Source organism: Rana temporaria, chromosome 13 (genome assembly GCF_905171775.1).
Source record: "Rana temporaria chromosome 13, aRanTem1.1, whole genome shotgun sequence".
NCBI classification, from domain to species: domain Eukaryota; kingdom Metazoa; phylum Chordata; class Amphibia; order Anura; family Ranidae; genus Rana; species Rana temporaria.
This window is the reverse complement of record NC_053501.1, coordinates 103395539-103418560: the sequence shown is the minus strand read 5'-3', so window position 1 is coordinate 103418560 and position 23022 is coordinate 103395539. Positions and strand designations below refer to the sequence as shown.

Genomic DNA, 23022 nt, shown 5'->3' with positions numbered 1-23022 from the left:
GATAGAGATAGAGATATATAGAGATAGAGATAGAGATATAGAGATAGATATATAGAGATATAGAGATATATAGAGATATAGAGATAGAGATATAGAGATAGATAGATAGAGATAGAGATATAGAGATAGATAGATAGAGATAGAGATATAGAGATAGATAGATAGAGATAGATATATAGAGATAGATAGAGATAGAGATAGATATATAGAGATAGAGATAGAGATAGATATATAGAGATAGAGATAGATATATAGAGATAGAGATAGATATATAGAGATAGAGATAGATATATAGAGATAGAGATAGATATATAGAGATAGAGATATAGAGAGATATAGAGAGATAGAGAGATATAGAGATATAGAGATATATATATATATATATATATATATATATATATATATATATATATATATAGAGATAGAGATAGAGATAGATATATAGAGATAGAGATAGAGATATATAGAGATATAGAGATATAGAGATAGATAGAGAGATTATGAGTTTAACTTCACAGTTCACACAAATACGTTTTAAATTCAAACTGTAGCACTGACATAAGTATTTTTTTCTTATTAAACTTTAAGAAAAACTTAGAAAGTTAGTTTAACTTTAATTGTAAAACTTATCTAGTATATGGACTGTCAGTCACTTTATAGTAGGCATCACTTTAGCCAGTCACGCAGACACACCAGAGTGTTTACATTTTCTGGAAGCAGACACGATCGCATTTTACTGACAATATACCCTGAAGAACTGAACAGTCTTTCGCACGGAACAGATGTTGCCGATACACAAAGAATTGTCTGCACTAAACTGCTTAGGACAGGAAAACAATGGTTATTTTTGCCCCCTTCCCCTGATGGAGCCGGATGCATCCTGCTGCTCCACAGGGTACAAGGGTATCTCAATCCAATGGGTGCAGTTTGCTCGCATCCAGCAGGGTAAGTCTCACTGTCCAGGCTGTCCGGTGACGTCAAGAATTTTTATCGATCAAAAGAATTAAAGATTAAATCAAAGAATTAATCTTTAATTTCCCCAGCCCTAATTATATATATATATATATATATATATATATATATATATATTATATAAAATGCTACTATTATTAAACACACACAGTAAAAAAATAATGAAAGTGTTGTCAGTGAAACAAACACAATGTCAGTGTCCTCTCCCCCCCCACCCCCAGTATGCAGTCAGCACACCTAAGAAAAAATGTTTGCTTTTGGGCTTAAAAGCAGAGTTTCGCCGGAAAAAAATCAGCAGCTACAAATACTGCAGCTGCCAACTTTTAAAAATAAGAACACTTACCTGTCCAGGGCAAACCGAGATTTCCTAAGGCGTCGGCATCTTCAGGAAACATGAAGTGAAACCTTGCTGCTTCACAGCCTGGTTCCCTACGGCGCATGTGCGAGTCGCGCTGAATGGTCTCTGCTGTCTTCTGGGACCTGTGTGTCTCCCAGAAGACAGCGGAGGGACAGAGGCAGAACATGGCGTAGATCGCTGCGGATTCTGCGGCGCTCTTTCGCCAGAAACAAATATCTGTATTAGACATATATGTGCTCCCCCCTCCACTTCAAACGTGCCAAATGTGACACCAGGGAGGGGGGGGGGGGGGGAGTAACCGGATCAGCAGAAGTTCAATTTCTGGGAGAAACTCCACTTTAATACCGCATAAATCTGCATTGACATATTTTTTTAAAACAGACGCTGGCCCCTTAAAGTGGAGGTTCACCCGGAAATCTTAATTTTTAACATTAGATTGAGGCTCATTTTGTGAAGGGGAATTGGTTATTTTTTTTAAAATCGAAGCCGTACTTACCGTTTTGGAGAGCGATCTTCTCCGCCGCTTCCGGGTATGGGCTGCGGGACTGGGCGTTCCTATTTTGATTGAGTCTTCCGACAGTCGCATCCATCGCGTCACGATTTTCCGAAAGTAGCCGAACGTCGGTGCGCAGGCGCCGTATAGAGCCGCACCGACGTTCGGCTTCTTTCGGCTACTCGTGATGCGATGGAAGCGACCGTCGGAAGCCTGTTAATCAAATAGGAACGCCCAGTCCCGAAGACCATACCCGGAAGCGGCGGAGAAGATCGCTCTCTAAAACGGTAAGTACTGCTTCGATTTTAAAAAAAACTGGCCGATTCCCCTAGACAAAATGAGCATCAATCTAATGTTAAATTTTTTTTTAGGGTGAACTCCCGCTTTAAGGGGTTTAGAATACCAGGAGGTGGGGGTGGGGCTTAAGGTCACGTGACCGCCGTGATTGGCTCGCACATGAACGGAAAGCTCCCGAAGCAAGCTTTACGTTAGAGCTGTGCCGAGAGCGCGCTCCCAGCACAGTTACCGGTGGCTGTTTGCACTATATGCGGCCGCTCAGCAACGAAGCCGCATATTTGCGCCTGCTCTGCGCCGGGAGGTTATTCAGCCAAAAGCGGATTTATTTTGTGAAATCAAGAACGCAGAGTATAAAAAAAGGGCGATTTCGGAAAGCGACAAGTACCTGTAGGGCGGTAGGAGTCAAACGAAAGGTTCATCTGAGATTTAGGCGGAGGAGCGGGTGCGGCGGTGGCAGCGGCGGCGGGGCTTATGGAAGAAGCACTGGGAAACAGAGGCTTGGCACTGGAGCTGAGTTCTGAGCGGGCTGCAAGGAAAACAATACAAGTGAATTGTACACAAAAGAGGTAAAACCTTATCCTGAGTGATCAGCACAGTCAGAGTCATGTATGGCGGTCAGCAAGAACAACGCAGATCTTCCCTCCACTTGTGGAAAATGGGGGTTCCCACCAACCATGACACATTAAAGCTACAGTGCAAGACAACACCTTTACATGCATATCCCTTCTAAACAAAGGCACCATCGTTGTGCAATTATCATCCATAGTCTCCACCTACTTCCTGTACGGAAATGGTGGCTCAGATAGGACACAAGCATATCAATTCTGGTGTCTGTAGCAGTTCATGGCCGTGTTCACAAATGTCTAAATGCAGATCATCGCCTGCTTCGGCCTCTCTCCTTTGACTTGCTGCAAAGTTACAATGGACAGTCTCTGATCACTGGAGGAGAGGAGACTGAGAAAATTCCTTCTCCTGCTTGCAGCAGACTGTTCACATCATCTCAGCCTAGGCAAAGTCACGTGCTAGAGTTCAAGAGTGGCTTTAACCACATAAAGGGGTTGTAAAGGTAAAAAAATGTTTCCCTAAATAGCTTCCTTTACCTTAGTGCAGTCCTCCTTCACTTACCTTATCCTTCCATTTTGCTTTTAAATGTCCTTATTTCGTCTGAGAAATCCTCACTTCCTGTTCTTCTGTCTGTAACTCCACACAGTAATGCAAGGCTTTCTTCCTGGTGTGGAGAAAGCCTCTTGAGGGGGCGAGCAGGAGTGTCAGGACACCCACTAACACACAGCTCCTTTCTCCATCTGCAAAGTAGAGTGTCCTGACCCTCCTGCTCACCCCCTCAAGAGCCTTTCTCCACACCAGGGAGAAAGCCTCGCATTACTGTGTGGAGTTGCAGACAGAAGAACAGGAAGTGAGGATTTCTCAGAAGAAATAAGGACATTTAAAAGCAAAATGGAAGGATGAGGTAAGTGAAGGAGGACTGCACTAAGGTAAAGGAAGCTATTTAGGGGAAAATGTTTTTACCTTTACAACCCCTTTAAATGACCAGAGCATTTTTTGCGATACGGCACTGCGTCGCTTTGACAATTGCGCGGTCGTGTACCCAAACAAAAATTCACGTCTTTTTTCCCCTCCCCACAAACAGAGCTTTCTTTTGGTGGTATTTGATCACCTCTGCGGTTTTTATTTTTTGCGCTATAAACAAAAAAAATAACGACAAATTTGAAAAAAATAAAAAATTTTTTTCACTTTCTGCTATAATACATATCCAAAAAAAATAAATAATAAAAAAAAAAGTTTAAAAAAAATAATTTATTCATCAGTTTAGGCGGATATATATTCTTCTACAGATTAAAAAATAAAATAAAAAAATTGCAATAGGCGTATATTGATTTGTTTGAGCAAAAGTTGCGTCTACAAACTTTGGGATCAATTTAGGGACATTTATTTTTGTTTTTTTACTGGTAATGGCGGCGATCTGCGATTTTTAGCGGGACTGCGACATTGCAGCGGAAAAATCTGACCCCAAATTACAGTTTTTGGGGACCAGTGACATGCTATAAAAATGCACTGATCACTGTAAAAACTACAATGGTAGGGAAGGGGGTTAACACTAGGGGGGTGGGGGGGTGGTTATGGGGTTACCGTGTTACCTCAGTGTGTTCTAACTGTAGGGGATGGGCTTACTGAAACATGACAGATGACTGCGCCTGATCACTGGGAACAGTAGATCCCTGTCATGTCACTAGAGAGAACGGGGAATCGCCTTGTTTACACAGGCATTCTACCTCACCCTGCTGTGATCACGGGCCGCCGGGGGACACGTTCTACTCCATTTACACAGTTGTAAGAGTGACCAATGTAATAGTCACAAAGGGGATGTTGCGCGGTACTCCAATCATGCCATAATGCATACACCCAATGTGGCAGCTGCTGTCACAGTGGAGCAGTATAGGGCAGACATTAGGGGACGGCAACTCATAGTTATGTGCTGCCGTTGGCAATATGTCCTGAAAGTACCGTATTTATCGGCGTATACCGCGCACTTTTTTGCCCTGAAAATCAGGGCAAAATCGTGGGTGCGCGATATACGCCGATACCCGCACTGTGTTTGAACCACTGCGCCGACATATACCGAGCGCAGTACACTCGGGTATAGTCGGGCAGGCTCGGCTCCTCTCGCGGTCACGTCCTGTACTTCCTTTACGCGAGAGGAGCCGAGCCTGCCCGACTATACCCGAGTGTACTGCGCTCGGTATATGTCGGCGGAGTGGTTCAAACACAGCGCGGGGAGGACACCACGATGGCCGCAGAAGGACGCCGGACCGGACGAGGCCGGCGATGGACGATGGGGCAAGACACCGACGAGGGGCATCCAAACAAAGTATTTTTTTTCTTCCAGGAATTTTTCTTAAAGTTCGGGGGTGCGCGCTATATGCCGAGGCGCGTTATAGCAAGATAAATACGGTACTCATACTTTTATATAACCTGATTAACCACTTCAGCCCTGGAAGATTTGCCCCCTTAATGACCAGGCCTTTTTTTGCGATACGGCACTTTGACAGTCGTGTGACGTTGTACCAAAATAAAATTGCCGTCTTTTTTCCCCTACGAATAAAGCTTTCTTTTGGTGGCATTTGATCACCTCTGTGAGCAACAATTTAAAAATATATATATACAAATTTTGGCTATAATAAATATGCCCAAATTGTATTTTTTTTTTTTTTTTTTTAACTAAATTTCCTCAGTTTAGGCCAATATGTATTCTGCTACATATTTTGTGTAAAAAAATCTCAATAAGCGTATATTGATTGCTTTGCGCAAAAGTTATAGCGTCTACAAAAAAAAAAATATATAGAGGCTAGATTCATGGCATTTTTATTATTTGTTTTTACTAGTAATGGCGGCGATCAGTGATTTTTAGAGGGACTGTGACATTGCGGTGGACACAGACACCTGACATTGACACTTTTTTGGGAACCAGTGATATCATTACAGTAATCTGTGCTAAAAATCTGCACTATTATTGTACTAATGACACTGGCAGGGAAGAGGTTAACATCAGGGACGAACAATGGGTTAAAAGGAGTTGTAAAGTCAGAAGGTTCTTTATCTTAAAGGGGTTGTAAAGTGTTTTTTTCATCCTATGCATTAAGGTGAAAAAACTTCTGACAGTGGACGCCCCCCCCCCCCCACCCAACAATACTACTCACCTGAGCCCGTTCGTTCCATCGAGCGCTGTACCTCTTGGCCCAGGGTTTTCAGCTCTTGTTTGGATAGATTGATGGCAGCCCAGCATTGCATACTAGCCCCATTATGTGCCACTTAACTGCAGAAGAAGCTCACGATGTCAGCGCTGTGTAATCACGTCCATCTTCAACCGCTATTCCTTCCAGGGGGCCGTGGACTCCGGCTCATCTATCGGTCTGAGTGGCGTCACGTCACTCCCGCACATGCACGCGGGAGCCAACGGTCACGGCACAAGCACTATAGGAACAGCACAGATTGTGCCCTTTCTTCAGTGCGATTATGTCGGCGCCGGCGTATATGGCGAATATCTCCTAAACCGTAGAGGTTTAGGAGATATTTCCGGTACCTACAGGAAAGCCTTATTATAGTGGCTGTACAACCACTTTAAGGCCGGGTCCCCCCCCCCCCCGCAGCGCTCATCTGGGGGGAACAGAGAAGCAGGGGGAGGACCAGAGGAGCATGGGGGAGGGGACAGACAGCTGACTCAACAGCTATGGCCTGGGAGTTTCTCACTTCTGCCTAATCTTGTCCCATAAGGGGGGCACCAAACTAATTATTTTCCCCAGATGAAATAATGTCTAGCTTCCCCACTGGTACTGCCTATAAAAGTACCAGTACCAGCCGTTCTACTCTAATAAAGTAGAACGGCTAGTGAAGGGGGAGAGGGGGCTTGGGTGGCTCGGTGGGGTGCGGGATTTGTCCTGCCGCCATAGGAGAGACCTGTCGAAGTGGGCCAGTCTGGATGTAGTCCAGGGCCAAATTTCTGTCCCAGTCCAGCCCTGGTTCACACCTATGCCAATCGTTTGCGGCTTAAACCGCATCCAATTTGCATAACATTATAAAATACATTGATTTCAATGAGGCTGGTTCACATATGTGCGATGCATTCGCACTGCGCATTGCCAAAATAACGTGTGCCTTTTCTAGGCATTGCGGTGCGGCTCAGGCCCATTATCTTCTGTGGGCACGCATCTGATTCGCAGATGCGTTCATTTCTCTTCAGGATTTCTCTCATTTACCTCAATACACTTCCCCCCTCCCAGGTCTCCAAATTCGCAGCTAAAACGGAGATGATCTGCTGAACAGTTCTCTCATCTCTCTGCAGAGATAAGAGCTGAAATTTGCACCGCACAAGTGTGAGGCCGGAATCACACTTGTGAGGTGCGAATTTCAGCTCTCTTATCTCTGCAGAGAGATAAGAGAAGTGTTCAGCAGATTAGCAACCTTTTAGATGCAAATTTGGAGACCTGGGGGAAGTTACGGGTGAGAGGAGAGTGGGGGAGAAGTGTATTGAGCTGAATGAGAGAAATTCCTGAAGAGAACTGAACACATCTGCGAATCAGCTGCGTACCCATAGAAGATAATGGGCCTGAATTCGCACCTGAGCCGCCCTGCAATGCCTAAAAGACGCACACGGTTTTACTGCAATGCGCAGTGCGAATGCATCGCACATATGTGAACCAGACTCATTGAAAACAATGTATTTAGAAATGTTCTGCGTATTGGATGCGGTTTAAGCCGCACTCAATTCGCATAGGTGTGAACCTGGCCTGAATCCGCCCCCAATGCGTTTCCTTACGTGTGTTCTAACTGTATGGAGGACTGTGTGTAGATTTGCCTTTACACAGGCAGATCCCCGTTCTGGAATGATTGCGGATGGCCGACGGACAGAATCCGCCGGACCTGCTGATGGGCTCCCCCGCTGGCCAATGGGGGTTGCGCACAAATCGCCATGTACTAACCCAACGTACACCTACGACGATTTGTGGGATTGAGCCACAATGCTGCAGTATAACTGCGGTGGCTGGCCCTTAAGCATTTAAACGAGACGTTGCTGTTACCTTGTTTTCTAGGAGGCGCTCCAGGCGGAGGGGACTTTGCTCGCTCTTTTACGCTCTGAAGTGCTTTAGTAGCCCCGGGTTTCTTCAGAAAGGCCTACGAGACAAGAAGAAAATGTCAAGAACAAATCTCTGCATATTTATAACACAATATATGAAATCTGTGCATTATTGACTTCCTGTAGCCTCTTCCTGTCCACAATCACTACCGTGGAAGGGTTTATCTTAGGGATGCACCAATATATTCGGTCAAAAATAGAGTGATCGGCATTTTGGCGATAGAAAAAAAAAAGCTGCCGATAACGCCACCAAAAAACGTGCAAGATTTTACTACAATTTTCATAGGTCATGCGACAAAAAACGCATCATAAAGGAAACATGGGCGCATTTTTGATTCATATTCAATGGAGAGGTGCATTACACAGCAACGGAAGCTCAACGGACCAGTGTAAAGACGTACATGGAATTTAAAAAAGGGGTGAATTTTTTTCTTGGCCTTTTTTTTTTTTTAACCACTTCAGCCCCGAAATAATTAACCCCCTTTCCTGACTAGAGAACTTTTTGCGATTCGGCACTGCGTCGCTTTAGCCGACAACTGTGCGGTCGTGCAACGTTGCACCCGAACAAAATTGACGTCCTTTTTTTCCCCACAAATAGAGCTTTCTTTTGGTGGTATTGGATCACCTCTGCGGGGTTTTTTTTTTGCGCTATTAACAAAAAAAAGAGCGTCAATTTAAAAAAAAAAAAAAACACAATATCTTTTACTTTTTGCTATAATAAATATCCCACTTAACCACTTCCCGACCGCCGCATGTATATGTACGTCCACAGAATGGCACGTACAGGCAAATGGGCGTACATGTACGTCCTTGCCTTCTAGCGGGTGGGGGGTCCGATCGGGACCCCCCCCCGCTACATGCGGCGGTCGGATTCCCGCGGGGAGCGATTCGGGACGACAGCGCGGCTATTCGTTTATAGCCTCTCCGTCGCGATCGCTCCCCGGAGCTGAAGAACGGGGGAGAGCCGTATGTAAACACGGCTTCCCCGTGCTTCACTATGGCGCTGCATCGATCGAGTGATCCCTTATATAGGGAGACTCGATCGATGATGTCAGACCTACAGCCACACCCCCCTACAGATGTAAACACACACTAAGTGAACACTAACTCCTACAGCGCCCCCTGTGGTTAACTCCCAAACTGCAACTGTCATTTTCACAATAAACAATGCAATCTAAATGCATTTTTTGCTGTGAAAATGACAATGGTCCCCAAAATGTGTAAAAATTGTCCGAAGTGTCCGCCATAATGTCGCAGTCACGAAAAAAAATCGCTGATAGCCGCCATTAGTAGTAAAAAAAAAAAAAAAATTAATAAAAATGCAATAAAACTATCCCCTATTTTGTAAACGCTATAAATTTTGCGCAAACCAACCGATAAACGCCTATTGCGATTTTTTTTTTTTTTACCAAAAATAGGTAGAAGAATACGTATCGGCCTAAACTGAGGAAATTTTTTTTTTTTATATATATATATATATGTTTTTATTATAGCAAAAAGTAAAAAATATTGAATTTTTTTCAAAATTGTTGCTCTATTTTTGTTTATAGCGCAAAAAATAAAAACCACAGAGGTGATCAAATACCACCAAAAGAAAGCTCTATTTGTGGGGAAAAAAGGACGCCATTCATGTTTGGGAGCCACGTCGCACGACCGCACAATTGTCTGTTAAAGTGGTTACATTTTTTATTTTTTTTTCCCCAGTTTAGGCCGATATGTATTCTACATATTTTTTAACCCCCAAAAAATTTGCAATAAGTGTATATTGATTGGTTTGCGCAAAAGTCATAGCGTCTACAAAATAGGGGATAGTTTTATGGCTTTTTTTTTTTATACTAGTAATGGTGGTGATCTGCGATTTTTATCGTGACTGCGATATTGTGGCAGACATATCGGTCACCATTGTCATTTATACAGGGATCAGTGCTATAAAAAATTAAAACCAATTACTGTGTAAATGACACCGTCAGGTAATGGGGTTAACACTAGGTGGCGCGGAAGCCGTTAAGTGTGTCCTAGGGAGTGATTCTGTGTGGGGGAGTGGCCACTAGTGACACGACAGTGATCACTGCTCCTGATGACAGGGAGCAGTAGATCACTGTCCTGTCACAAGGCAGAACAGGGAAATGCTTTGTTTACATAGGCATCTCCCTGTTCTGCCTCTCCGTAAGATAATCGCGAAAACCCGGCGGACATAGAGTCCGCAGGACCTGCGGGCGCGCCGCCCACACGGTGGCAAATTAAAAGTAACATACAGGTATGTTGCTTTGCGCAGCCATGCCATTCTGCCGGCGTATATATACAGGCGGCGGTAGGCAAGTGGTTAAAAGAGGATATCTGTGTTTCCTAATACACTGAAGTTAGATTTCCTAATCCCAGAGTGTAAAACAAATATGTGTGTGTATATATATATATATATATAAAAAAATATAAAATAAACTTACCTGTTTCTCCTTTTCCAATTTCTTTTTTTCCTCCAAAATCTTGGCCTTTATCTCTTCCGTGCGTTTCTTGTGCCGCATCAAGGCATTCGAAAAGCCTTCAGTGATTTTCAACACGTATTGGACGTCGTCTTTGCCTTCCACGGTAAAGCGTGCCTGAAGTTGAGAATAAACAATTGTCACAGTGATGTTTTGAAATGCCGAGATCGGATTGGACAGGGAGTTGTACAGTCGCAGCACTTTGCCCATATATTATTGGAATGACATGTGCCAATATAAAAAGTATAGTAAATGCCACACAGGCAATATTTATGGAATGCCTAAAATGGTTGGTGAAATGCAATTGTGTATGACGCAAAACGTCAACGCTGTAAAAGCCCAACTCCGCCCCACATGTATTTTTTACACTTTGATAAAGTGGGTAAGAAAGCAGAAAAACCATCAGAGAATATCCCATCTCTTCCTGTCCTTGTGACACTCAAAGAAAGGGGTAAATCTCTGAAACGGGGACACAGACAGCAAACGGGGACAGAGGTTTTAAAGGTTTAGTTCACCTTCCAACCATGCTTCTGGTTACAACCATATTTAGGGTGTAACTTGACTCATGGTAGTGATTCCCAAAATCCCCCCCCCCCCCCCCCCCCAACCACCAAAAACATACCTAAATGGTGGCGATTCTTCCTGCAGCATCCTGGTTTTTTAATTTAGATCTGAAAATGGAAAGACTACAGGACCCTTCTGTCACCGCAGCAAAGGAACATCCTGATCATGCTGGCATGACTGTGACATCACCACACTTCTAGCTCATTGTTTACTTCCTCCAGCTCCCTAACAGAAGGTTGGTACCTCCGTATGGACTGCGGGCTGGGATGTAAAACTGTGGGAGCCTGTGCAACCAGTGTTAATTTTGGCAACAGATTTCGATTCAGGGCCAGTTCACACCAGATGCAGTTCTGTGCGCTTTTTTCTGCACTGAAAGTGCATGCACAGCGTTTTCCCATGTATTCCAAAGGCTCTAGTTCACACAATTGCAGAAACTGACTGCATGGTGTGAACGAGAGCCTTTGGAATACATGGAAAACACTGTACATGCATTTTTTGCAGAAAAAAAAAAAACGCACAGAACTGCGTCTGGTGTGAACTAGCACCAAGTCTTAGGCCTAAACTGGCATTTTAGTCCCATTTTAGTCTTCTTCAATTGTCTTAGTTGTATTTAGGCGACTAAAACTCCAGGACCCTTTAGTCGAATAAAAAACATTTTAGTCGTCTAAAACTCATTTTAGTCGCCTAAAATTTAATGGGTGTAGTTAAAGCGGTGGTTCACCCTCCATAGCAACATTTTAGCATAAAATTAGGCATAGTAGCGCGAGCTACAGTATGCCTGTCTTGATTTTTTTAGCCCGGTATTTACAGTGCAATCGTACATTGAAGATACCGACTCCCCGCGGGGAATGGGCGTTCCTATCCAGACGGAGGATGATTGACGGCCGGCTCTGGCACGTCACGCTCCCCGAAGACAGCCGGAGTAGGTCTCGGCTCTTCACGGCGCCTGCGCACAGACTATGCGCAGGCGCCGTGAAGAGCCAAGCCTATTTCGGCTATTTCCGGAGAAGCGTGACGTGCCAGAGCCGGCCGGCAATCATCCTCCGTCTGGATAGGAACACCTATTCCCCGCGGGGAGTCGGTATCTTCAATGTACGATTGCACAGTGAGTACCGGGCTAAAAAAATCAAGACAGGCATACTGTAGCTCGCGCTACTATGCCTAATTTTATGCTAGAAGAAAAACAGTTTTTTTTTTTTTGTTTATAGGGTGAACCCCCGCTTTAAATTGTAACGCAATATTTAAAGCGGAGTTCCACCCAAAAATGGAACTTCCACTTTTCGGATATACGCCCCCCCTCGGTGTCATATTTGGCTCCTTTAAAGGGGGAGCAGATACCTGTCTAATACAGGTATTTTGCTAGTACTTCCGGGCATAGATTCCCAAGCCACCCGCGGGTATCTACCCCACTTTGGGCGCCTTCTCCCACCCCCCTGCTGTCTTCTGGGAGACACACAGGTCCCAGGAGACAGCAGTGACCAGTGGGATCGCACATGCGCAGTAGAGAGCCAGGAGGTGAAGCCGCTCCCTTGATCCCCGCTAAGCCAGTAGATGACAGGGCGGTCCCTGTGAGATCTCTGCTCTCCTCTATTGGGGGGGGGGGGGGGGGGGATGCGCTGAACACGGACCGTCTGTCTGCGCTCACCGGATCCTCCGTCTGCAGAATCGGACCATAGCAGAGACTGATGAGATTGGGTATCAGCGGATGTTCATCCGCTGAAGCCCGCTATCCCATAGGGATACATGCAGGTCCGTATTTCATCCGAAAACGGATGGATGAAATCCAGACACACTGTCCGCACGTGTGAAAGGGGCTTAAGGGTAACGCAGAAGAGGAAACGAGGACAGGCCGAAGGAAAGTAAGAGGGAAATGGAGGAAGAGAAAGAAAAAGTAAGGAGGAGAAATGGAAAAAAGTTTAAAAAAGGAGAATTGAAAAGTGGACCAGAGGAGACATAGGATAAGGAGTAAAGAGGAAAAGTTTTTTTTTTTTTTCCTAAAAAAAGAATGAAAATGATATGGAAGAGAAAAAAACTTTACCAAGTAATCATAGAGCTCGTCATTGCACCAGAAGTCCTCCAGCTCACACTTGTCAGGATCCTAGGGTGGGCAAAAAAAAAGGTAACTTTACTAAAGCGGTCTACTACCCAAGATTGCATGGGCCAGATATAGATATATATATATATATATATATTCCTGGGGTCTGTGACAAGAGACTGCTAGAGATCAGATATTACATCCCCCTTTACAAGTTAAATACTCTTGCTAGCTGTAGGTGCTACAGGTTTGGCACCATGAATCTAAAATCAGAACCACACACACACACACAATTCTGCACACAGCGGCCACCCTGTTGCAGTAAATCACCACAATTTCCTTTAACACTTTTTTTCAGATGCTGCTGTGTCCGTCCATGAACGGAAGAGAAAAACATATTAACTTGAGTATAAGCCTAGGGTGAGAATGCAGCAGCTACAAGTGGAAAATAGGGCCAACAATGCCCATTTGCACACCTCACTGTGCCCAACCTCACTGTGCCAGAGTCAGAGTACCTGAAATTGACAGGCTGCGGGCGTCCATTCGTTGTTTAAAAGTCGCGGTCTCCTCCTGGTCCCTTCCGCGATAGGCGTTTCTCTGCAGACACAGTTTCGCCAATCACGGACATCTTCTTGTCCGAGGATGAAAGGACTTCCGTGATTGGCGGAACACCGAACACAGTGGGCCAGATTCTCGTACAGCGGCGTATCTTTGTGCGGGCGTAACGTATCCGATTTACGTTACGCCTTCCGTAACTTAGACGGGCAAGTGCAGTATTCTCAAAGCACTTGCTCCGTAAGTTGCGGCGGCGTAGCGTAAATCGGCCGGCGTAAGCCCGCCTAATTCAAATGTGGAACAGGGGGGCGTGTTTTATGTAAATAACTTGTGACCCGACGTGATTGACGTTTTTCACGAACGGCGCATGCGCCGTCCGTGGACATATCCCAGTGTGCATTGCTCTAAATACGCCGCAAGGAGCCATTGGTTTCGTGAACGTAAATCACGTCCAGCCCCATTCACAGACGACTTACGCAAACAACGTAAAAAATTTCAAATTTCGTCGCGGGAACGACGGCCATACTTAACATTGGTACGCCGCATGTACGCCTCATATAGCAGGGGTAACTTTACGCCGGGAAAAGCCTAACGTAAACGGCGTATCTGTACTGCGTCGGCCGAGCGTACGTTTGTGAATTCTCGTATCTAGCTGATTTACATATTCCGCCGCGTAAATCAGCGTACACGCCCCTAGCGGCCAGCGTAAATATGCAGTTACGATCAGACGGCGTAAGAGACTTACGCCGGTCGGATCTAATAGAAATCTATGCGCAACTGATTCTAAGAATCAGGCGCATAGATACGACCGCCCAGACTCAGAGATACGACGGCGTATCTGGAGATACGCCGTCGTATCTCGTTTGTGAATCTGGGCCAGTGTCTGCTGGGTAACGGAGTCTGAGAATGAGAGAACGTCCGTGATAGGCGGAACTGTGTCTGCCGAGAAACGCCCATCACGGAAGGGACCAGGAGGAGACCGCAACTTTTAAACAAATAGACACCCGCAGCCTGTCAATTTCAGGTAAACCGACTCATGTATAAGCCGAGGGGGGTATCCTCAGCCTTAAAAAAAAGGGCTGAAAAACTTGAGTATATACGGTAACTTGGTTCAATCAAAGACCCTGACAGAAAAAATAGACAACCCCTATATTAAATAACAAAAATATTAGTTGGATAAATGTCATACTGTAAGCCCTCCAGCTATTGCAGAACTACAAGTCCCACTATGCCTCTGAAAGTCATGATAGTAACGGTCTTACAATAGAGAGATGCTTGTAAACTGTCAGTCTTGCAATGACTCCTGGGAAATGAAGTTCCACAACAGCCGGAGGGCCGCAGGTTCCCCGAGAGAGACAAATGCTTGCGACGTTCCTCCAACTCATTTTTTATAACACAGACCCCAAGTGCACATAGTGTGTGTGTGTGTGTGTGTATCAGACTAGCTGATTGATCCTTTATAGCAGGGGTCTCCAAACATTCTGAACAAAGGGCTGGTTTATTGTCCTTCAGACTGTAGGAGGGCCGGACTGTGGCCAGCGGGAGTGGAAATTTTCCTGGCATTAGTGGGAATAAACATCTGGTATTAGGGGGAGAAATATTGCCCCATCATTGGTATCATAGGGAGAAATGGTGCCCCATTAGTGATGTCAGTGGAGAAATGGTGCCCCATTGTCAGATGGCAGAATAGTGGTGCAGTGAGTAGCACTTTCGCCTAGCAGCAAAAGGTTCGCTGGTTCGAATCCCGACCACGACACCATCTGCCTGGAGTTTGCATGTTCTCCCTGTGTCTGCGTGGGTTTCCTCCGGGTACTCCGGTTTCCTCCCACACTCCAAAGACATGCTGGTAGGTAAATTGGATCTCGTCCAAATTGGCCCAGTATATATGTATATATGTGTGTATGACTGTGTGTCCCAAGCGTGTCACGATCCTACGGGGTAAAATGACTGCACCAGCCAAGCAGATACTGGCTGGAAAAAGCGCCCAGAGGCGATTCAGTTCGCATGCGTTGCGCTATACAAGTCATTCATTCATTCATTCAGTGTCTCGTATCAGTGGAAAAAATAGTGTCCCAAGGGCCGGATAAAGGCAAAAAAAAAAAAAAAAAAAAAAGGGCCGCAGTTTGGAGACCACTGCTTTATAGCTTCAGAATTTAAGAGGTAATAAAAACGACTCACCTTTTCTTTGTAGCCTTCCAAAGGCATCTCTCCGCTGTATAACAGAAAAAAAGAAGAAGAAGATGAACACATCAAATATATTAAGGATCAACTCTGTAATAATTTAAATTTATTAGACTACAAAGATGAAAAATTGGTGAGAAAGTTTATTCCTTTCACCCCAAGTGCCGGTTTACACAGACGACCTGTCAGGTGACTTAGCCGCCTGACAAGTTGCGCTCCATGAAACCGTTCTAATAGGAGTGACTCAAGTCGCGCCAACTTAGAAAAGGGTTCCTGTACTATTTCGGGGCGACTTGCATTGACTTCTATACAGAAGTCATTTTGCAACTCGCGCTGTACGGGGGCGGCTTCTGAGTCGGACTACTTTGAAGCCGCCCCTGTGTGAACCGGGACTTGGGGTTCATGCACAAGACCATCCGTAGATGTACACCGACCTGATCTAATGTGGGTAAGGCTAAAGCCTCATACACACGATCAGATTTCCATCGGACAAAGCCTAGGACTTTTGTCCGAAGGGCGTTGGCCATGAACTTGTATTGCATACAAACGGCAAAGAATTGTCAGCCAACAAACGTGAAACTACATGGTTTTTCAGCTCTTTAGCGCCACCCTTTGGGCAACTTCTGCCAATGTGTTATGGTTAGCATTTCTTCTGAGAATGCGTGTTTGTATTTTGGATTTCTGTACACACGATCGGATAATCCGACAAGACACATTTGTTGTCGGAAAATCTTAAAATCATGCCATCTCATACTTGTTGGCGGAAAATCCAACAATTGTCCGATGGAGCGTACAAACAGTCTGATTTTCCGACAACAGCCTGCCATTACACAATTCCCGTTGGATAATCCGATCGTGTGTACAAGGCTTTAGTGTTTGCATTCAAAGTGCGGTCACTCAACCAGTACAAATCAATGCCAAGCTGTTCACGTGTAATCGCACATGGCACGATTACAGAGAGATGAGTGGCCCTGGGAGGCAAACTGTCAAAGTTTATCATTGATTTTTACAGGCTGCATTTCTACAGCTGACCACAAACACCTGGCCATACTTCCTGCAGGAATATGTAGATGTGGGCAGTGGTTGAATGAGCCGTGAGACTACATTCGCACAGCGACTAGCGCCAGTGAATGACAGCGGCAGTAATATTACTTTAGCCGTGCCAGTCACTGCAAGTAATTGCTTGCTGGGCAGGATAACTGCCGTGTAACGTGTACAGGGCTCAGCGGGCTGCAGCGGTGTTACCGCAGGTTTTTTTTTTTTTTAATAGTAGGCAAGTTGTATTTCTCCTTGCAGACCATATACTGGGTCAAGGTTGCACCAAGCAGCAGCGTGTCATATCATGCTCTGGTGACGTCATGTTATGCCCTGGTGATATCATGTTATGCCATTCCCACTTACTGCATGGTCAGTCAAGCATCTGATCCTACCCTCGGCAGATCAGATTCTTCACTGACAGCGCAATCCGCTCTCCATGGAGGGGAAAGGAGGGTGTGAAGTAGGGGTGCAACGGATCATGTCCGATCCGCGATCCGAACGGGCCGACCTGTACGGATCGGCACAGCATTCGATCCGCGGAGCGCACCGCCGCCGCGTCCTTAGGAAAGGCCGCGGCTTCGGCCTAGCTCCGGAGCCGTCGGCTATCTTTGTCTACCCGACGGCGGTGCGCGCTGATGTCATCACCCCTCCCTCTGCAGTCTGCACGTGTTTTCTACCAGAGCGCGCAATACGGTGAGAGACTACAGTGACTGTCTGCGAGTAGTGTACAGTGAGAGACAAGTAGTACAGTAAGTGTACTGGGGGCAATGTTGGCTATTATATTATTACTAGTGGGAAAAATGAATGGCTATTTTCAGTGTGTACTGGGGGCAATGTTGGCTATTATATTTATTACTAGGGGGAAAAATGAATGGCTATTTTCAGTGTGTACTGGGGGCAATGTTGGCTATTATATTTATTACTAGTGGGAAAAATGAATGGCTATTTTCAGTGTGTACTGGGGGCAATGTTGGCTATTATATTTATTACTAGTGGGAAAAATGAATGGCTATTTTCAGTGTGTACTGGGGGCAATGTTGGCTATTATATATTTATTACTAGTGGGGAAAAATGGCTATTTATTTTCAGTGTGTACTGGCCTGGGGCAATGTTGGCTATTATTACTAGTGGGAAAAATGGCTATTATTTATTACAGTGTTACTACTAGTGTGGGGGCAATGTTGGCTATCATTATTAGTGGGAAAAATTAGTGGATGAGTCTGACTGGATGTTACAGTGAAGTGGCGGCAATGGTGGATGATGTTACAGTGAGGTGGGGGCAATGGTGGATGTTGTAACATCATCCAGTCCACCATTGCCGCCACCGCCTCACTGTAACATCATCCACCATTGCCGCCACTTCACTGTAACATCATCCACCATTGCCGCCACCGCCTCACTGTAACATCATCCACCATTGCCGCCACTTCACTGTAACATCATCCACCATTGCCGCCACTTCACTGTAACATCATCCACCATTGCGCCACTTCACTGTAACATCATCCACCATTGCCGCCACTTCACTGTAACATCATCCACCATTGCCGCCACTTCACTGTAACATCATCCACCATTGCCGCCACTGCCTCACTAACATCATCCACCCCTGACATCATCCACCATTGCCGCCACTTCACTGTAACATCATCCACCATTGCGCCACTTCACTGTAACATCATCCACCATTGCCGCCACTTCACTGTAACATCATCCACCATTGCCGCCACTTCACTGTAACATCATCCACCATTGCCGCCACTGCCTCACTAACATCATCCACCCCTGACATCATCCACCATTGCCGCCACCTCACTGTAACATCATCCACCATTGCCGCCACCGCCATGGTGAATCCATGGTGGATGTTACAGTGAGGTGGCGGCGGCAATGGTGGATGATGTTACAGTGAGGTGGGGGCAATGGACGTGGATATTACAGCAGTGGGGAGATGTCTGTGGATATTATTACACTGGGGGGGAGATGTCTGGATATTACAGTTGGGAGACGACGTCTATATTACAGTAGTGGCGGGGGAGATTGTGGATATTACATTAGTGGCGGGGAGAATGTGGCAATTATATTGGGGAATGGGGACTATATGATGGTGGAATTTTCACAGGTTCATGCAAATTCAATCAACTGCGGCGTTTTGTACGTTTATCCAAATTGACTTTTAGATTATCCATAGTTTTTTTTTTTTTTTTTATAATTTTTTGTATTTATGGTGTTCTTGTCAATTCATGCGTTTACGTCGGTCGTTCACTATTGTAATATTACGTTTAGCGCTAATCCTATTTTTTCTATATTTTATTCACTGTATTGGGGTTTTGCAGAAGGATTGCCGCTTCCACTGAGTTTTAGGTAATTTTTGTGGACCACCGCCGGCTGCACAAGATTGCTTCTAGGTCTTACGTCTTAGTGCAGTTTCTTTCCTTTTTTCCAGGTGAGCTTCCCTGACTGGCGAGTCGGGCGACTGACTGCAGTGCCCACTGTGCCCAGTGTTCCCGTCCTTCAGGCTACCGAAGCACCTCCACATCCTGCCTCTACTTTGGCAAGGAATCAGTCCACACACACAGTGTGGTCATGGCGAGCGGAGGAAAGGAGGAGCTTGAACGCCCCGCGTCGTTTAAATCTCCTGTATGGGATCATTTTGGCTTCCCTGTGAAATATGATCATGAGGGAAAGAGGATGGTAGATAAAACCGTGACGGCGTGTAGGCACTGTGGCACAAGAAAGCCATACGATAGTGGAAACACGTCAAGTATGGCCACGCATTTGAAGCGTCATCACCCCGGTGTTCCACTGACAGTCACAGGAGTGAAAACAAAAGCTGTTCAGCAACCACTCATCACCGCAGCATTTAAACAGCCCCTCATTCCACAATCGGACCGGGCTAAAGCAATCACAAAAGCGATCGGCGTGTTTATAGGTGCAGATATGAGGCCATACTCCATTGTGCAGAACGAGGGCTTTAAGCACATGCTTAACGTGCTTGAGCCACGTTACAACATCCCGTCGCGCACCCACTTCAGCGAAAAGGTTGTGCCAGAACTTTATGAACAGGAGAAGAAAAAAGTCGTGGATGAACTATCCCAAGCATCGTCTGTTGCGCTCACGACAGACGGGTGGACGTCCAGGGGAACAGAAAGCTATATAACAATAACCGCTCACTTCATCACGGCAGACTGGGAGATGAGAAGTCCGGTGCTGCAGACACGCCCCCTCTACGAGAGTCACACAAGCGCTCATCTCGCGCAGGTGCTGACAGAAGCGGTGGACGAATGGAAGCTAAAGAGGCCCAGTACTAATATCCCAGTCACAACTGACAATGCCAAAAACCAAGTTAATGCCGTGATTGAGGCAGGACTGGGCCCACAGATAGGGTGCTTTGCACATGTCGTAAATTTGGCATCTCAGAAGGGAATCTCTGTCAGTAGGATGGACCGCCTCCTTGGGAGGATCAGGAAGGTGGTTTCCTATTTCCACCGAAGCACAACAGCTGCCCATGTGCTTAAAACAAAGCAAGAAATGCTAAAGCTGCCTAAACACAAGCTCATAAATGATGTGCCAACAAGGTGGAACTCCACCTATGATATGCTGGAGCGTTATCTGGAGCAGCAGGCAGCTATATACTCTGCACTGACTGACAAGACCCTAAAGAAAATTGTCAAGGACATCATTACCCTGTCTGATGATGATGTGAGAGTGGCAGAGGAGGTCCTCCAGGTGCTTCAACCCCTCAAGATGGTAACATCTCTTCTGAGCACTGAAAGTTCACCATCTGTATCGATGATCATGCCCCTAAAAACAAGGATTCTACAATCCATGGCTCCAGGTGTGGAAGACAGCACCATCACACAAGATGTCAAGACTGCCATTAGAGAGGACCTGCAGCCCAGATACACTTCACCCCCTACTCTACAGGACTACCTTCACAGATCTACTGCCCTGGATCCAAGGTTCAAGTCCCTGTCTCACATGGACCCTGCCCTACGCCAGAGGACATACAGTGACCTCACCACCGAGATTGTGAGCAGTCTGGGCACTAAAGACTGTGATGAGGTAAATAAAGAATATTTTTTGTAATAATGGCTTTTATTAAATGTTATTATTTTCATGTTTCATAGACATGAAAAATGTGGCAATAATATTGCCACATTTTTCATGTCTATGAAACATGAAAATAAATAGGTTTAATTAATCAACAATTTTTTTTCTGCAGGGTCAAGCTCAAGCTGCAGAGCCAACAGGAGCAAACTTGGACTCCTCATCTCCTCCACAAAAGAAGTCGGCGATGGCAGAGCTTTTTGGAGAGACCTTTGCCAGCAAAGACAACAAGACTTCTGCTGACATCATCAAAGAGGAGGTGGAATCCTATCTGCTGGCAGCAAGCGGCATTACAGTCGATGGTGATCCGATGACATGGTGGAAAAGCAATGAGTGTAAATACCCTCATGTTGCCAAGATGGCAAGATGCTATCTCGCTGTGCCAGGCTCTTCAGTTCCTTCTGAGAGAGTGTTCTCAACAGCAGGGGACATAGTGACTGCACAGAGGTCCACACTCTCCCCAGAGAATGTAGACATCCTTGTCTTTTTGAAAAAGAATTTGAAATTATAAGCTCAGGAATGCTTTCTTTCTTTTATTCTTCTTTGATGTGGACATATTAGGCTTTCATTATCCATGTTTAAGTTGTTTTTGGCTCTTTGCCCATCGGCCCATGTCTCAAGGAAGAAGATATGCCTTTATGTTGCACTTTAAGTTGTTTTTGGCTCTTTGCCCATCGGCCCATGTCTCAAGGAAGAAGATATGCCTTTATGTTGCACTTTAAGTTGTTTTTGGCTCTTTGCCCATGTCTCAAGGAAGAAGATATGCCTTTATGTTGCACTTTAAGTTGTTTTTGGCTCTTTGCCCATCGGCCCATGTCTCAAGGAAGAAGACATGCCTTTATGTTGCACTTTAAGTTGTTTTTGGCTCTTTGCCCATCGGCCCATGTCTCAAGGAAGAAGATATGCCTTTATGTTGCACTTTAAGTTGTTTTTGGCTCTTTGCCCATGTCTCAAGGAAGAAGACATGCCTTTATGTTGCACTTGAAGTTGTTTTTCATTATGTTAAAAATAAGATATTATGCCTTGTGCACTGTAACTTGATTTTATATCATTCCAAAGTAATTTAAGAGTGTTTGATAAACAAAAAGACAAAACTTTTGTTTGTCTTGTGTTTTTTTTTTTTTTTTTACTGATCCGAAAATGATCCGATCCGTGACTCCCGATCCGAGGATCGATCCGATCCGCGAGTTTTTTGATCCGTTGCACCCCTAGTGTGAAGCGACATTAAGGCTGCATTCACACCTGAGCGTTTTGACGCCTGAAGCGCTACGCTCAAAAACGCTAGAGGGGAAAAAATACATTATTCCCTATGGAGATGGTTCACATCTCCAAAACGCCTGACGCCTGAAGCTCAAACAAGTTCCGGAACCTTTTTTGTCACGCGAATCCGGCGTTTTTGAGCGTTTCCATTTCCCATAGAAAGTAATGGAAACGCTCGATTCGAGCGACTAGCGCAATAACGAGCGTTTGCTACGGGCGTTTTGTTGCTTTAATCAATAGAACATTTCACCCAGGCAGAAGATAAAAAAAATCTACCAACATAGCAACAAGTGATGAAAAGATGATAATTTTTTCTATTGGCTAAAATAAAAAACGTTGAAGTACAAAAACGTCGGACGACGCTGTATGCAAATAAGCACGAATAGGCGCGACAAAACGCCGAAAAAACGACCGAACGGCCTCAGGTGTGAATGCAGTCTTAAACATGATGCTCAGAAGCTCAGACCAGACCCGTCACGACGACACGCAGTCATGTAACCGACGGATGGCGAACGTATCCCCATTCGCTTGTTTTTAGCAGATCGGATGCCGGCGGGCGTCAGCGGAGACACGCCCACCGACATCTGCCGCCCCATAGAGAACAAGGGGTGGTCTGATCAGGTCTGCCTGTAAAAATGGACAGACAGACCCTATTGGTCCGCTTGTGTGGAAAGGGCCTAAGGCAGTCCAAGCAGATCCCCCTGTTCAGCAAGGGATGTCTCCGCTGATGCCCGCTAAGCGGGCAGATGTTAGGTCTGTGTCCGCTCCTCTATGTAGAGTGGACACGGACACAGCCCGCTGCCCGTTTTCATCAGATCTCTCCATAGGAGACAGCGGCGCTGCACAAGCCCCTCTTTGCTCAGTGAGCAGAGAGGGACCCTTCATCCGCCGGCTCAGCGGAGATATCTCGCGTGAAAGAGGCCTAAATCTCATCATGTGAATTCACCATGTGCAGTTTTGGATGGGATCTAATGGGGTGCCACAGAGATCAATTACATGAGAATTACACAGACAAAACCCAAGCCATCA

The 23022-nt window shown here is 45.5% G+C and overlaps 2 protein-coding genes across 8 annotated transcripts in view; one reads left to right on the top strand and one right to left on the bottom strand.

Annotated features, from left to right (window-relative positions):
- The window catches only part of LOC120920308, a 95442-nt gene that overhangs the window by 24368 nt on the left and 48052 nt on the right, over positions 1-23022 (bottom strand). For 6 of the 7 annotated variants that reach the window (XM_040332305.1, XM_040332311.1, XM_040332310.1 and 3 more), the window contains 5 exons: positions 15583-15616; positions 12853-12912; positions 10215-10367; positions 7715-7808; positions 2506-2646 (listed from right to left, as the gene is read on the bottom strand). In XM_040332305.1, coding sequence (XP_040188239.1) covers positions 2506-2646; positions 7715-7808; positions 10215-10367; positions 12853-12912; positions 15583-15616 — 482 coding nt within the window. The remainder of the gene's footprint in view (positions 1-2505; positions 2647-7714; positions 7809-10214; positions 10368-12852; positions 12913-15582; positions 15617-23022) is intronic. The other variant, XM_040332312.1, reaches the window with a different exon arrangement.
- Positions 18567-21827, top strand: LOC120920309 (E3 SUMO-protein ligase ZBED1-like). Its single transcript, XM_040332313.1, has 2 exons — positions 18567-20688; positions 20849-21827. Exons 1-2 carry the CDS (start codon positions 19210-19212, stop codon positions 21242-21244), a joined length of 1875 nt encoding a protein of 624 aa, XP_040188247.1. The 5' UTR covers positions 18567-19209; the 3' UTR covers positions 21245-21827.

Excerpts from the sequence above, each read along its gene's own strand:
- LOC120920309 (XM_040332313.1), top strand. The coding sequence starts at position 19,210 with ATGGCGAGCGGAGGAAAGGAGGAGCTTGAACGCCCCGCGTCGTTTAAA. Across the intron at positions 20,689-20,848 it reads GCACTAAAGACTGTGATGAG|GGTCAAGCTCAAGCTGCAGA; the intron begins GTAAATAAAGAA and ends TTTTTTCTGCAG.